Raw genomic sequence first — 15,679 nt, forward strand, 5'->3', positions numbered from 1 at the left:
GAAAGGCATGTAGACCCCTGCTTTAAAGCTAAAAGCTAAATGAACATTTCTCTTCAAAGAATTTAAATTCTGTTGCAACCCCGATCATTCGTGCCAAACACAATGGTACACAGGACAAATCTTTTTTTTTATTTTTTAAGAATTTAAGAGTGTTTGTCAGTTCCTACATAGTCCACACTTTCTTGAGCTCTTTGGCAAATCAGAAAGCTCCGGGACCCCTGGATAGTCAGTCAGTAGAGGGTCTACATTTCCCCAGCCCCTACCTTAAGTGATTGGAAGTGAAGCCTGTGGTATCTGCAAGTGTATCTTGTAGTAATCCTTCATAATCTCATAGATTAGTAGGCAGTCATCACATAGAGACTCTTACATTCATAAACCCCAAGGCTAGACTACTTAGTGGATTGTCAAGAAGAAAAGCATTGCTATATCTATTTTTAAAGAGAGACATTAATGGTTTGGTTACAGTTTGGCTCAAGTGTAACCACATCCCCTCGCTCCAGCAACCAGCTATCTGTTTCCCCTAAATGCATAGAAATAAATATGTAGCACTGCTGCTATATTTTGACTTTATCAAGTTATGCTATTTCCTCTCTTCATGGGCAAATCACAATAGGTTAGTAATCCCAAATGAGATTTCATGTTTCTCTTAAGTAGAAATTAGCCTTTTTTTTTTTTTTTTTTTTTGCTACCAAGTTTAGACACTCAGTGTATTCCTTTGTCCCTTACATTACTGTAAATTCAACATGGTAGGTTTTGTGGTATTTTACTTCTTGGGTGAAATCACTATTTTCACTTTGACCAATGCTGTTTTGTTCATGAAATAAAATTGTGTCTATGTATTTGAATTAATTCTCAGTAAATGCAATCTCAGTTGAATGATAGAGAAACAACAGATTGGTGGTTGTCAGGGGCAGGGGTTGGGAGGTAGGAGAAATAGGTGAAGGAGGGTAAAGGGTATATAACCTTCCAGTTATAAGATGAAGAAGGTCTGGGGATGTGATACACAGCATGGTGACTGTAATTAACAATATCGTATCATATGTTGAAAAGTTGCTTAAAAAGTAGATTTTTAAAGTTCTCACCACACACACACACACACACACACACACACCCCTCTCACATTATTTATTTTTTTATTTATATATTTTTTATAAGTAGTGTATACACCCAACAGGGGACTCAAACTCACAATCCCAAGATCAAGAGGCACAAGTTCCACTGACAGAACCAGCCAGATGCCCCAAAACAAATTGTTTAGCTAGGCGAGGTGATAGATGTATTAACCAACCTTATTGTGGTAATCACTTCAAAATACATCCATAGAGCAAATCATTATGTTGTATGCCTTAAATTTATTATACAAGTTATATGTCTGTTATATCTCAATAAGCTGACAAAGTAAATGACAAACGTCAGAGGCCAGCAGCTACCTCTTTGTCTTTTCTTTTCCCACTTCCCTGTTTTATTCTATACTGCCAATGAAACGTCAGAATATGAATCTGGCTCCAAGTATTTTGAGATTAAGGGTATCGTGCCCTTGGGGATTATACCAAGTGAATAGGAAAATCACCCTCTCCTAGGAGGGCTGAAGTGGTGGGGTGGCAGAAAGAAAACACATAGCCCAGAGATTCCGGATACCTTCAGACCGTCTGATTTTAACAATTTAGTTTCACCATAGACTAATCACGTGACACTGGGCCAGTAATCCAATTCCTTTGTGCCTTAGTTTCCACATTCTAAAAGAGAAATGATTTGGTTACTAATTCGTAGGATTGTGGTGAGAGATAAATTAAACGATACACTGTGGGAAGGGCTTAGCCCAGTTTCTGGACTGTTTTTGAGAACTGCACCATTAACAGTTTGGGGCTGCTGTGATTTGGGGCTCATAAAATTCTGCCTTGACTTTTTTCTCTCCATTGACACTGTCTCTCACAAAGGCAAGCCAGCCTTCTGGCTTTACCTCTCGCCTCAATGTGGGTGATTCCCATATCTGACTTATTTCCCTTCTTCCTAAATCTACATCCACAAGCTCTAACTCTTCATGTCTATGTACCTTTCTTATCCCCTATACTTTCCCAGACGGCCATCCAGCTAGCTCGAAAGCTTAGTCATGTTTCCCTGTTCCCTCTGTCCAGTCTTACACACACAATTAGTCTTCCTCACTTATTCTTTCTTTTTGTTGTAATTCTCTCACAAGAGTTTATTGCCAAGCCTCTTAGTCAGGCTGTTAATGGATCATTCTGTTCCAGGCTCGCCCCACACCAGTCTGTCCTATATACTGCCACCAGATTCACCAAAGCTATGGTTTCCTTGTCTATTCTTTTGATCTATTTTTAGATACGACATAATTCATTTTGAAAATTTATATACTACCGAAGGAGGTGAGGAGACTTCCAAAAAAATTATCAGAAGGGACCATTTCTTTAAAAAAAGATATTGAGAAACATTGCTTTGACTGCCGTTTTCTTAAGATTTTCCAGTGGAAATGTTGAAGGTGATTGGATAAGTTCCTTATCCTGATTGTGATGATGGTTTCATGGCTGTGTACACATTTCAAACTTATCAAACCACACACTTTGAAATGTGCAGTTTATTATATGTCAGTAGTACCTCATAAAGTTATTACTAAAACAAACAAACAAACAAAACCTTCACTGCTTTTCCACTGCCCATCAAATAAAGCCTGACTTTTCAACATGGTATTCAAATTCCCTCAGGGTCTGTCTCCAACTGCCCTTTCTAGCCTTGTCAGTCAGGATTCTTCAGAACCAAGGCTCCCATCAGACTGAGCCACTCAATAGGCCACCCAACTCCTACTGGTCTTTCTCTCTTTCATAATGCTTCTTCTCAGGCTCTTTGACATATTCAAGGCCTAACTCAAACGCTGCTTCCTCTATGAAGGCTATCCAGATAACCTGAACACAAGATCTTTAACTCCTCAAAATTTTGTTAGCATAACATTTATGGCCTTACCACATATGGCCTTCAGTTATAGTTATTTGTATACTTAGCTTCCTTACAAGTATAAAAGAGCCTTGAATGAAGACAATTTGTTGTACACATATGTAGTGCCCCTTGTCCCCATTCTCTTGCATGTATATAGATCTCATAAGTATTCATTAAATAAATAGACTCAATAAACAATCAAACGAAAGATAAACATCAAGTTTGATTAGATTTTGAACAAGGTACCAAGCCCAAGAGTTTAAAAAAAAAAAAAGGTAAATTGCATCAATTGAAAATCATCAGTGGACTTTTGCCCTCTGAGGATTGCGTTTCTGAAACTGAAGGCAGAGCATGATTTCCTGTGGAATGTGGGGAGGTAACTATGAAGTTCACAGCAGCTGAACTGAAGAGCTTGATGAGGTCTCGGAATCCTGTAGTGACCAGAAGCTATCATGACCAGAAGCTGGGGAGGGGATTTTCCTGCTGTGGGTGAGGTAAAAACACAAAGCAACAAGCTTCTTGAGTAAGCCTCACCCATGTCCTTTTACAGAAGGGGAACTGGATCTATCTTGGAGAGGAAGGAGGTAATTTCTTCCCCAGCCATGGCAGCCCTGCAGGACTGAACTCTTGCCTCAGAGATGGCAGCCCCATTCCTTCCATAACAATGGCCCCCCGCTGCTGGGCAGCAGCCCTCAGGCAAGTGCTCTTTGCCAGGTTCCTGATGTCCCTGTAGGGAAGGCCCATCTGCTCCTGGCAAAGTGAAAGTGCCGGGCAGGAGACCTGGAGTCATTGTTGCAGTGAGTAAGCAAGTCGGGGTGGGTGTCCTACCAAGAGCCAACCACATTATGTGGCGTCCTTGATCACCATAGGCTTATTTCATGTGTGCTTAAGACCAGGGGTAAGCACTTAGGGTTACACAGACGCATATAGAAGACACTAGCATAAACTTAAAAGACCAGCGGGCCGTTTATGTGGTTTTTTAAAAAATCAACTCTCCTAAATAAACTTATGGGAGACAAGGAACACCTGAAGAAATGAAGAAAACTGCTATGGCTGAATATAAAGATGTAATTCTGAGAAGAGGCCTCCTGAGAGAAGTTTATTGGTGAGATGGCGTCAGGGGCAGAACTGTTGAAGAGAAGAGTAACCAGGATTTACAGCTTTACTTTCGTCTTGACGAAAATTAGGGGAAAGGCGAGAAGTAGCACATGAGGTGGCAGTAGCGTGAGCAAGGCCTGTGGGGGATGTGGCTAGGTAGTTTGGGTGGGGACACACAGGGAGGGGCTTGGTAGCAAGTGGAAGAATCTGGATGCATTCCTCTAAACCATGGGTAACTACTTCGGGTCTTTGAGCATTAAAGTGGAGTTTTAATAACATTTACCCAGTCTTGGTTCTAGGAGATGCAAGCACGGAATATAGGTGAGAGTGCACTGAGATTGCCGCGATTGCTGCAGCAGTCCACACGTGCAAAAGGGCTTGGAGGTCTACATGGGAATGGAAAAGACTGCTTGAATCTACAAGACGTTGAGGAGAAAGGACAGGCAGGCCTTGGTGACCCAGGGCATGCTCACAAAGAACCCAGTGTCTCACAGATAATACATAGAGCCCATTACAAACCAGTGACCCTGCGAGGCAGAGAAAGGCAGGCATAGTGAAGAGGAAGCAAAGATTGGTAAGTGGCTTCCCCAGGGTAGGACAGGCTCTGCAGAGGGAGAGAAGGATGTGCTGAGAAACCTGAGTGTATTTCCCATTAGCTAATAATCATTGTCCTAATAATCTCCCCTGATATTCTCTCCAGTTCAAGGTTTTTGTTTTTGTTGTTGTTTTGTTGTTGTTGTTGTTGTTGTTGTTGTTTTCATCTAATTTCAACCTCCGTGACAATGATGTTTCCCCTTACACGGGCACACTTCCCTCTTGCTGGTGCAGGTGACTGTGTGACAGGCCCTCCTCCCTGCTGTCCTCTTCCTCCTGAACACTCCACAGAGCCACAGGGGGCAGCAGTGAGGCGTTCCTTCCTCGGTCTTCTTCAGGTGCTCATTCACTTTTACTTTCCACTAGAACTCACCCCTGAGGGTTCTGACAGAGAGCTCGTGTGGGTCTTTTACTGCATGGAATTGTTGCATTCACTCAGGGTTTACACCAGACTGGCTTAAATGTTTCATCACAAATTCGCAAATTCTTTTAGGTACTTGCCGGTCTTTGCTGTATAAGATATTCCTCCCCTCCCCCAGCTCTTGATCTTCCCGCAAGATATAAATGAGTCATCAGAATCTTTATCAAAAAGCATGATGCCCCTATTGTCTGTAGACACCTGTGAGTATCTGTAGAAGGAAGTGTGAACAATTAAGTAGCAGCTTAGATTTGTTAAAAATAAAACTGAAGTTTTTTGTTTTCTCCTTCAGTTTTGTTTTTTGCTCACTTGAGTGGTCTACTCAGGAAATGGTCTTTCAGCTAAGTGGGTTTTTGAGGTTTGGTTATTTCACCATGTTTCTGTCTCTTTTGGTTTTAGAGTGGAACAGACTCTTAAGAATTGCTGTTTGCTTTTTAAAAAAAATCTGCAGTTCTGCTAAGACACTATTTTTAGATTCTTATATTTGGGGTAAAAGGACTACAGAGGGCATCTCAGTGAGTTTCTCCTCACCTCTTATCTGTCTCTATCTTAGCTCTCCCCAAGAAGAAACTGAAGTTAGAGACTGTTCTGAAATATGAGCTTGAGAAAAAGAACACTACATCTTATTTGATTAGGTCTCTTTTTATTTATTAATTAGTAAATTTCTGGTTTGGTTGGAAGTGATTACATTCTAAGGGGACAGAGAGATTATGAAACTCTCTCATTAAAATACAGAAAATCATTTTCTTTTTCGGATTATGCTTTGGTACTCTACAAAGGAGCAAGTTACTTTGGAATGTTTTTATTTTAATTAGTAATTACATCTGTGTCTTAGTCCTGAGATGCTTTATCAAGTGATTAAGGGTTCTTTTCACTATATTCTGGCTTGTTCGCTACTGCCTCCCCAGTCCTACTATAGTGCTTAGCATTTAGTGGGCACTCAATAAATTTGTTGAGCCAATTGTTGGATTTTTATATCTTTTTTGTAATTAAAAATGGCATAAGAATTTTAAAAGACTTTTAAAAAGTAAAAGGGGTGCCTGGGTGGCTCAGTGGGTTAAAGCCTCTGCCTACGGCTCAGGTCCTGAGCCCAGGATCCTGGGATTGAGCCCCGCATCGGGCTCTCTGCTCGGCAGGGAGCCTGCTTCCTCCGCTCTCTCTCTGCCTGCCTCTCTGCCGACTTGTGATCTCTCTCTGTCAAATAAATAAATAATTTTTTTAAAAAGTACCCTTGATCCCAGCACTTACACAACTGAGCTTTTTTTGCATCACTTAGTCTTCATCAAACCTCATAACATAGTTTTAAAGGGTTTTAGTTATTGTGAACTTTAGATTTTGTGCTTTTGAAGTCTTCCCCCTGCCCTATTTTATGTCTTAAAATAACCAAATTAAACATCGCATTTGTTAGCACAACAAAAAATTCCCCTTTAGTGCTAATTGGAGAAATACTGTCCCACTCTCAACAAGTATTGTTGGAGAACTATGCTTCATTTTAATTTATTATGTGGCTCAGGATTGCAATTCTCTATTGGCTTCACCTGCCTATAAGCAGGATCCCTCCAACACTGTTCCTTTCTTGTTGTGGAGCTCAATAAAGTGGAGGCGACTTCACAGTGCTTGGAGACATGATTTCCTGAAGGGAGTCTGAATAATGCAAAACAGAAAGGATTGCTAATATCTTAAATAGAGGAAGCTCTCATGGCACATTTCCCAGTTTTCTTCAGGATTATTTCAGACTAATTTTGTTAACAATTATTTATGGAACTTCTGTCCTCAGGCAAAGACGATATGCTGATTTTGGGTTGCGCTTACTCTGTATGAGACAATCTTAAGTAGGTTTGTACCCATTGAGGAGAGGATTTATTCAAGCTGAGATGTGGAAGCTTTTTCTAGAACAGCCCGCCTGTCAAACAGGGCCAAAATGCCACATGCACAGCGTGGCTTCCCGAAGCGATGGCCTTTTCCAAGGCGCCAGTTGGGAGGGTAGAATGTCTTCTCTAGACTCAGCTCATGCTTTCCGCCCTGAAAGTTACACTGTTGCCAGCAAGGTGGGTGATTTTACTCTTTTTCTGTTCCTTATAGTTAACTAGCATTGCATAAGGAAACATTGTGCCAACTTCCTTGTCAGGTGCTATGGGGGCCACTGTGCTCCTGGATCCCATATAGATCAATGCTCAGTCCTGAAATCAACAATACTTCCCTTAAGCAATTCGGCACTTCCCCAGCCCTGGGAGAGACACAGGCTGTCAGAAGCAGCTGACTTTGGTTCATCCAAAAGAGAGTTTGAGGTCTATACAGCATACTTAAAATTTCTGAACAAAAATGCCTTCTCCGATGAACAGAAATTTCCCACTGATCACATGGACAAGACACTTTGGGGAGAGTAGCACAGGCAGAAGATGTCTTAACTCCAAACAGTGTCTGTCTCGCTTTCTGGCCCTAGCTGAACTTGGCTGAGTTCATTTGGGACGTGAGGAAACAGAAGGTATCAACAGGGCCCTTGTGTTCACTGAAGAAATGGGGAGAGGCAGATCCGATCCGTGAGACCTGGCACACTGCCTCTTCTCTAGGAAACAAGAAAAAAGGTGAATCTCGCTTAAAAGGGATGGAGTGGAACAGTCTCAGAGCTAAGCAGACCACGTGTGATGCTCTGGTTAGCCTCTTGTTTGTTGCAACTCGAGTTGTAACCGGGTTCCTTCCTTGAAAAGGAAGGCGCTAGGGCCCTGGAGTGATGATGGCTTTGTTGTGTGACCACAGAGGCTGGTTGCGCACTAATTTCCTCTAGGGCTTGTGATGAAGTCAGTTAACCACAGCCTTCAACATGCTCTGCTCCAGCGGCAGCCCTGGCTCCTTGGTGGTATCTCGGCCATGACATACATATGACATGCCCTCCCTTCACCCACTGGCAGACCGTTTCTCTTGTCCTGCAGCATGGACCAAAGGGAAATTCTGCACAAATTCCTGGAGGAGGCCCAACGCAAGAAAACTGACAAAGAGGAGTTTGCCGGTGAATTTCTGGTGAGTCCTACATGTGACCCTCTCAGGGGAGTTACACAGACTGTTTAGCTAATGAGGATGGTCCAACTCTCCTAGACCAAGTTGCTCTTGGGAGAGAACGTGCATATCAGACTGTGCAGGGCAAGAAGGGAGAAAGGCAACCTAAAATTCCAACTTTTCTACAAGTTTTTTTTTTTTTTTCAAGATTTTAATTTATTTATTTGTCAGAGAGAGAGAGGGAGGGAGAGCAGCAGACAGAGGGAGAAGAAGGCTTCCCGCTGAGCAGGGAGCCCAATATGGGACTCAATCCCAGGACCCTGAGCCAAAGGCAGACACTTAACTCACTGAGCCACCCAGATGTCCCAAACTGCAACTTTTCTTTCTTTGTTGCTTTTGTTTTTGTTTAAAGACTCACTTTCTTTCTTTCTTTTTTTTTTTTAAGATTTCACCCATTTATTTACAGAGAGAGAGAGACACAGCGAGAGAGGGAACACAAGCAGGGGGAGTGAAAGAGGGAGAAGCAGGCTTCCCACTGAACAGGGAGCCCCATGCAGGGCTCGATCCCAGCACTCTGGGATCATGACCTGAGCTGAAGGCAGATGCTTAATAGACTGAGCCACCCAGGAACCCCCCAAACTTCAGCTTTTCTAAGTGGCTTGTGTGTTTTAAGTATTATCTCCAAAATACTGTTTTAAATATTGTGTTTGCTAGTTCTTAGAGTTGGACTAGGATTCCTACGGAAGGCCTACATAATTCCAGGTTTATAAATACTCAACATTAATTGAACATCTGGAGTTCCTAGGTATCTGAGTTGTGCCTTATGCCTCAAATGACTACTTTTAATTAATATTAAGAGGAAAGAAACCAAGATTAACTTTTCATGGAACATTATGTGTTAGCCTCCCCATGGAATTCCACTTGGATGACAAGGGCTCCTGCGCCCTGAAACTACTGGCTGCCATATTTCTTTATTTCTTCTTTTATTTTTCTGGTGTATTTTCTTAAGAGGAAAAATGAGAACCTGTGTTTTTTGCAATAACAGGGTTTCCTTAAGCTTCTTTTGCTTGGAGGGGTGGAATGGCTGGGATGAGGAGTAGACAAGTGAGGGGCATGGAGACAAACATGAGTGCCAAGGAGAGTAGGGCTGACTAGATCTGGTCATCCAGGGAAACGCTGCATCTCTTCTGACGGGACTGTGGTGACTGACCCATCAGCAGCTGGGTAGGCCTCATTCACCCTATAACCTAGCACAGCAGAGGACATGGGATATCTGATAGTACCTATTATGTACTTTGGAATACTTCCAGCTGGTGTTTCAGGGCCCTAAAAACTTGAGGCCTTGGCTCTTCAGATGCAAAGAAGTAGGAAAAACAAGAGAGTTGAAGCAGAAAACCTGAAATCAAATCATGAGTCTCTCATCAACCGAATTATCAACTCTTTGACGTGTTCCTTCATTTCCCAAGTCTTTGTTTCCTAACTTCCAAAATGGGCATGATAATTCACATCCTACAGATCCTCACAACTTGTCGTGACGATTAAATAACAGTAATAGTTAAATGTGCTCATTCATTCAGGAATATTTATTGAGCCCCTCCTGTGTACCAAGTTTAGTTCTAGGCCCTGAGGATACAGCCATGAACAAGACAACACCTCTGTGCTCATGGACCTGACATTCTGATCCCAGAGAGTAGCTGTGAAAACACTCTGTAAAGCTGAGTGATTGGATATTATGACTGAGTGATTATATGTTGTGAGAGAAGCCCTTATACCAACTCAACTTGACTAATATTATTTTCCATTCAATACCCAATTGATCTTCTAATAATACAAACCTGGTCAGTTTCCCCTGCTTAAAAACATTGTATAGTTCGTATTTTTTTCAGCTGTCTAAAATTGTGAAACATAATACATTGTTAGAAAATTACAGACAGCATGTATAAGTATAATTATAAGGTCAAGGACTAGAACGTTCTCGGACTCAGGGAGACCCCTCTATATCGCTTCTCCAGCAGGTCCCTCATCCCCACTTCTATCCCCATCCCCACCCCTAATATGTCTTGCCCTGTCCTGCCCAGGGAATAATCACTATCCTGACTTTTATATTAATCACTTCCTTGCTTTTCTAGCTCTTGGTTTTAAGGACCTTGTTTTTGGGTGGTGATTAAGTGGCACCTCACTGTTCACTGACTCATGTCCTCCAGCGGAAAAACAGAGTCTTGCCCTCAGCTCCACCTAAAGGTTCAGCTGAGATACCAGAGACATTCATTTTGGGGGAGTTGGGTGGTGGTGAACAGGGCTCAGTTGCTTGCTTGGACAGGTCAATACTGCCATTAACTTGAAGGGCTTTCCATAGGGTACTGTCCCTCATCCCACCTTCAACTCTTTGATATATTCTCCCAGGATTTGATGTTTTTGAGGTTGGAGCACTAATTCTGTGACATGAGGCCACTGCTAGCCTAAATGGTAGGGACTTTGCGGGAATTATAGAAAGTCATCTCTGGTTCCAGGGAGACAATCTGTGTACCCTGCCTCCCGCCGGGTCCAAGGCTTGGATTTCAGTCCCCGCCCCCAACCCCTTGGCTGTGTATCAGCGCACAGAGCACATGGTGCTGGTACGCCGGCTGAAGCCAATACCATGGAGCTGGACTTTTCCTTTGCCAACACTAAATTCAATCACCTTTCTGTAGCGGAAACTGCCATGAAACTAGTGGAAGTTTAGTTCCACTAAACTTGGCTCTTACTGGAGTGGAAACTGCCACGACTATATGCTTTTCCCGCATTCATTCACATGTTTACTGAGCACTTACTATGTGCAAAACATTGTGTTAGATGCTGCAAGATACAATGCCCTGCTTTGGTGGAGCTCATCTCCTAAGACATCAGAGGATGCCATAGACAGGCAGACATTAAACAGCTAATTACACCGGTAAATACTGAATCATGATAGTCTTGGTGGGGTGCCAAGGAGGCATTGTATTCATTATCTTATTTATTACTCATTTAAAAAACACAAAACCGATCTTGTCGTTATGACCGCTGACCCGCAGATGAGAAAACTGAGGCTCTGAGAGGTTAAGTAATTGGCCTAAGCTCACGCTGATGTTCAGATGCAGATGTGAAGCTTAAGCTGGATCTGTCATTTCAGAGCATAGGAAATGAATCCTTATGCAGTAGTGTCTTGGTTCAGCCAGTAACACCGAGTTCCTCAACGGGTTTTTAGCCTAAGCATAAGTTCTCAGTTAGTATAGTTTCTTTCATTCTCTCTCTCTCTCTCTCTCTTTTTTTTTTAAGAGAGAGAGAGAGAGAGAGAGTGAGAGCCCAGGGTTTGGCAGGGAAAGTGGTGGGGGGACAGAGAGCGAGGGAGAGAATCTCAAGCAGACTCCCCTCCCGGCACAGAGCCTGACTTGGGGCTCAATTTCATGATCCTGAAATCATGACCTCAGTGGAAATCAAGAGTCCTACCCTTAACTGACTGAGTCACGCAGGTACCCCATATTGTTGTTATTCATATAAAACAATATTATTGCAAGTTAAAAGAAAATAAATTCACCGTAGGACCAATATCCCAACAAATACAGTCTACTTGGTGTGGAAATTCTAGTTCTTATCCATTTATATACTGCCTTTTACATTGTTATAATGACAGCATAGATACAATTTTGTATTCTCATATTGTCACTTAATATTATACCAAAATTATCGTGTTAATTAAAATCTATATTTATGGCTTTTGATGGAGCATGGTATAATGAAAGAATAATGCTCATAATAGTAGCTAATACTTCCATATTTCTTGTAGAAACTGTTCTAAACACCTTTACATATCAAGTCATTTAATCCATTGAAGAAGGTACTGTACATTTTATAAATGAAGAAAATGAGGCAGAGGTTAATTGACTCACTCAAGGTTAGAGAGCTAGGAAGTGGTAGAACAGAGATTTAAGTTCAGGTAGTCTTGCTTTACCATCTATATTTATAATGACTTCAGTGTCATATAAACCTGAATTTGGATTTAGGTTCTGCCTATCATTAGCTCCGTGACCTTGAACAAAGTCATTAAAAAGTGGGAATAAATAAATATTCATATTGCAGAATGCTGTGAGAAAAATGTAATAAATACATAAAATGCCTGACATGTGGTAGACACCCAAGTAATTTGATTTTTTCTTTTTCTTGGACATTTAGATTATTTCTAATTTTTCACGATTATTAATAACATGCAATAAATGTGCTTGTCCACATGGTTTTCTTCTTTTGAATTATATCCTGGGGCTAGTATCATTACCAGGTCAAAAAGTCTTAGCATCTAATGAGCTAAGTGTTGCCAAATGTGCTTTTCAAAGAGTTTTTCTAACTTGCAAAGTCTGAATGTATCATCTTTTCTACCACCTTGCTAGTCTTAATAACTATACAAGAAAATAAATCTTTTGGACTCCTTACTAATTGTTAGGCATTAAGTGGTTTACCATATATAATCTTAATCACTACAACAACCCCAAGAGGAAAGCATTATCTTTAGTTAAGCCATGAAATGGCAAAACCAGGACTTGAAACTGGTCTCATAAAAAGTCCTTAACCTCTATACTGCATCCTAACATTCTTCCTACTCCCCGCCCCCAATTTAGTGTAAAATAGTACTTCATTGTGTTAATTTTATTTATTTGATTTTGAAGCCTCAAAATTTTTTTTGATTCTTTTTTTTTTTTTAATAATCAAAGTATAGCTGATGCACAGTGTTACATTAGTTTCAGGTGTACAACATAGAGATTCCAAAACTCTATACTCCATGGTTATTTTCAACCCACATTTTCTCATTATAAGTTGTCTGTTCATCTACTTTCAACAATAACTGACTCATGGAACTGTCTTCCACGCTCTATGCTCAAACACAGCCTCATTTACTTCCCAAAGAATCCCTTACAATACAAAGTCCTACATGGACCAGCCCTCGAGGGCTTTTCCAACTTCCCACAGCATGTTGAGCTTGTCCTTGTCATGCTCCTTCTGCCACAGGGCCTTTGCACTCATGCTGTTCCCTTTCCTTGAATATTCCCTCATGCTCCTTTTCACCTAGTTAATACTTCATAATTCTTTAGATCTCAATTTGGTAGGCATATCCTCAGGGAAGCCTTTTTTGATCCCCCAAATCCAACAAATCTCCTATTATACTTTCTTGGTCAGCCACGTCTGTCATTTCTTTTTACATCTCTTTTTTTGCCCCCAGCAATATTAATGTTTCCATAGGATTTATCACAGTTCGAATTTTACATCTCTTTGTGTGATTATTTGATTAACATCTGCTCTCCTATCAGTCTGAAGTACCACAAAGATAAGGCTCACATTTAGTTGTGCTTATCTTGGTATCTGCAGCCCCTAGCATGTGTCTGGCAAGTCCTAGACACTGAGGGACGACTTGCCTAAGTTCATGCAGTTCATTAAGTGGTGGAACTTGGATCTGAAATAGAGCTATCTAATGTTAAGCCTGTGCTCTTAGCCCTGACTCTATTGCCCCCAGTTTATACATTGGCTTGAAACTTTTAAACTTGAAGAAATTGTAGAATATAACATGTACACATAAAAGTGCTTTAAACACACACATGAGGAAAACACACACACACACACACGAGGGGTGCCTGAGTGGCTCAGTCGGTGAAGCATCTGACTCTTGATCTCAGCTTAGGTCTTGATCTTAGGGTTGTGAGTTCAAACCCCAATTTGGGCTCCACTCTGGACATGGAGCCTACTTAAAAGTAAATAATAAAAATAAATAAATAAAGACAGGGCCCTTGGATGGCTCAGTTGGATAAGCATTTGCCTTCACTCGGCTCAGGTCATGATCCCAGGATTCCCTTTGGCCAATTACTGCAACTGATGGTGATTTTTATGACATGTTCATTTCAGTCATTGTGTGAAATATGGGTCAAGACTTGGTATGTATATTACATGCTGGTCAACTTTGTTTAAAACTCCTCTGATATACTTTTCTACATTGGAGGCAGTTGAAGTGTCTTCATTTAGAAAACATGTGTAAGTGGAACCTAGGTGACTCAGTGGGTTAAACATCTGCTTTTAGCTCAGATCATGATCCCAGGGCCCTGGGATCAAGTCCTGTATTGGGTTCCCTGCTGAGCAGGGAGCCTGATTCTCCCTCTGTGTGCCACTCCTCCTGCTTGCACTCATTCTCTCCCTCTCTCTCTCTCTCTGTGTCAAATAAATAAGTAAAATATTTTTTTAAGAGAAAACATGTGTAAAATTATGAATTGTGTATAAAAAGTGAAAGCTTAGCAGATGTCAAGAATTGCGCTAAATGTACATATATGAGCTACATGTATTTGAACAAAGACTGGATGGGATTATAGAAATATGAACACGGTTTCATGTAGATAGGGTAATTTGATTATGGTGTATCTTCTTCCTTCTAAAGAATGTTTTGGAGTGAAGAAACTCCAAATAGAAGTATAAATAACAAAAATACCAACAACATTTAAGCTACCAGATGGCCTTAATTCTTATAATATTATAATCCTAATGTTGGTCAGAGTTCAGAGAAACATGCAGTTTCATACACTGCTTTTGTAATGTTTCTGGAGGCAAAATTTGTATACCATTTCTGATATATAAATATATATATAAATGATAATATGGATCAAAAGCCTTTATAGTGGGCAAATTCTTTGACCATTCCCAAGAATTTATCTGAAGAAAATAATGAAAGATATTTGTATAGGTTTTGGCTACCTATAATAATATTGTTTGGAGGGGCCCCTGGGTGGCTCAGTGGGTTAAAGTCTCTGCCTTTGGCTCAGGTCATGATCTCAGGGTCCTGGGATAGAGTCCCACATCAGGCTCTCTGCTCAGCAGGGAGCCTGCTTCCCCCCTCTCTCTGCCTGCCTCTCTGCCTACTTGCGATCTCAGTCTGTCAAATAAATAAAATAAAATAATTTAATAAAAAAAATTAAAAAAAATAATATTGTTTGGAACTATTGTTTAGGAAGATTGAAGCACCTTTAATGTGTAATAATATGAAAGAATAGACTAAATAATGTATGTTACACCCTACAGAATAGAATACTCTGCCATCACTTAAAATGTAGAACGGAAATTCATAAGTAAAAAGAGCAACTTGCAAATCCCTATATGCAGTGTGATCCTATCTTTATTATACACATAGATAAAGGATTGGCATGTAATATAAAATATTAGGAATGATTAACTCTGGGTAGTGTGGGATCCTAGGTAATTTTTATAATTCTGTTTTACTTTTCGGTATTCTAAAATTTCTTCAATGAATATGCATTACTTTTTTATTTAAGAAATCTATATTTTAAATTTTCATTTAGTGTTGCTTGAATCCATCTAAACAAGAAAAAGCAAAAAGAAATGGGGGGAGGGTGATTTTTATGTTTCTTTGGGACAAGGTATTTTTATATAAAAAGTAAACACTGCACTTATCAAATACAAAGACATATTTATTAAATATGGAGGATTCAATGAGCCCTAATAGAATATACCCAGTCATGAAGGCCATGGTAATGTTGGGTTATAATACACTAGAAGTCAGACTGGTAGTGTAGCAACTTCTGGAGACCTATCAAGACAGACAAGAGGGGGCACCTGGATGGCTCA

General features: G+C 40.7%; 1 protein-coding gene across 1 annotated transcript in view; it reads left to right on the forward strand.

Annotated features, from left to right (window-relative positions):
- Nucleotides 1-7,817: 7,817 nt before the first annotated feature.
- The window catches only part of PTPN22 (protein tyrosine phosphatase non-receptor type 22), a 57,447-nt gene continuing 49,585 nt past the window's right edge, over nucleotides 7,818-15,679 (forward strand). Inside the window, 1 exon segment of the mRNA XM_032881401.1 lies at nucleotides 7,818-8,074. Within this exon segment, the coding sequence (XP_032737292.1) occupies nucleotides 7,988-8,074 (87 nt within the window). The 5' untranslated portion in view covers nucleotides 7,818-7,987.

This window comes from Lontra canadensis, unplaced genomic scaffold, assembly GCF_010015895.1.
Source record: "Lontra canadensis isolate GAN:19392208 unplaced genomic scaffold, GSC_riverotter_1.0 scaffold75, whole genome shotgun sequence".
Classification (NCBI taxonomy): Eukaryota; Metazoa; Chordata; class Mammalia; order Carnivora; family Mustelidae; genus Lontra; species Lontra canadensis.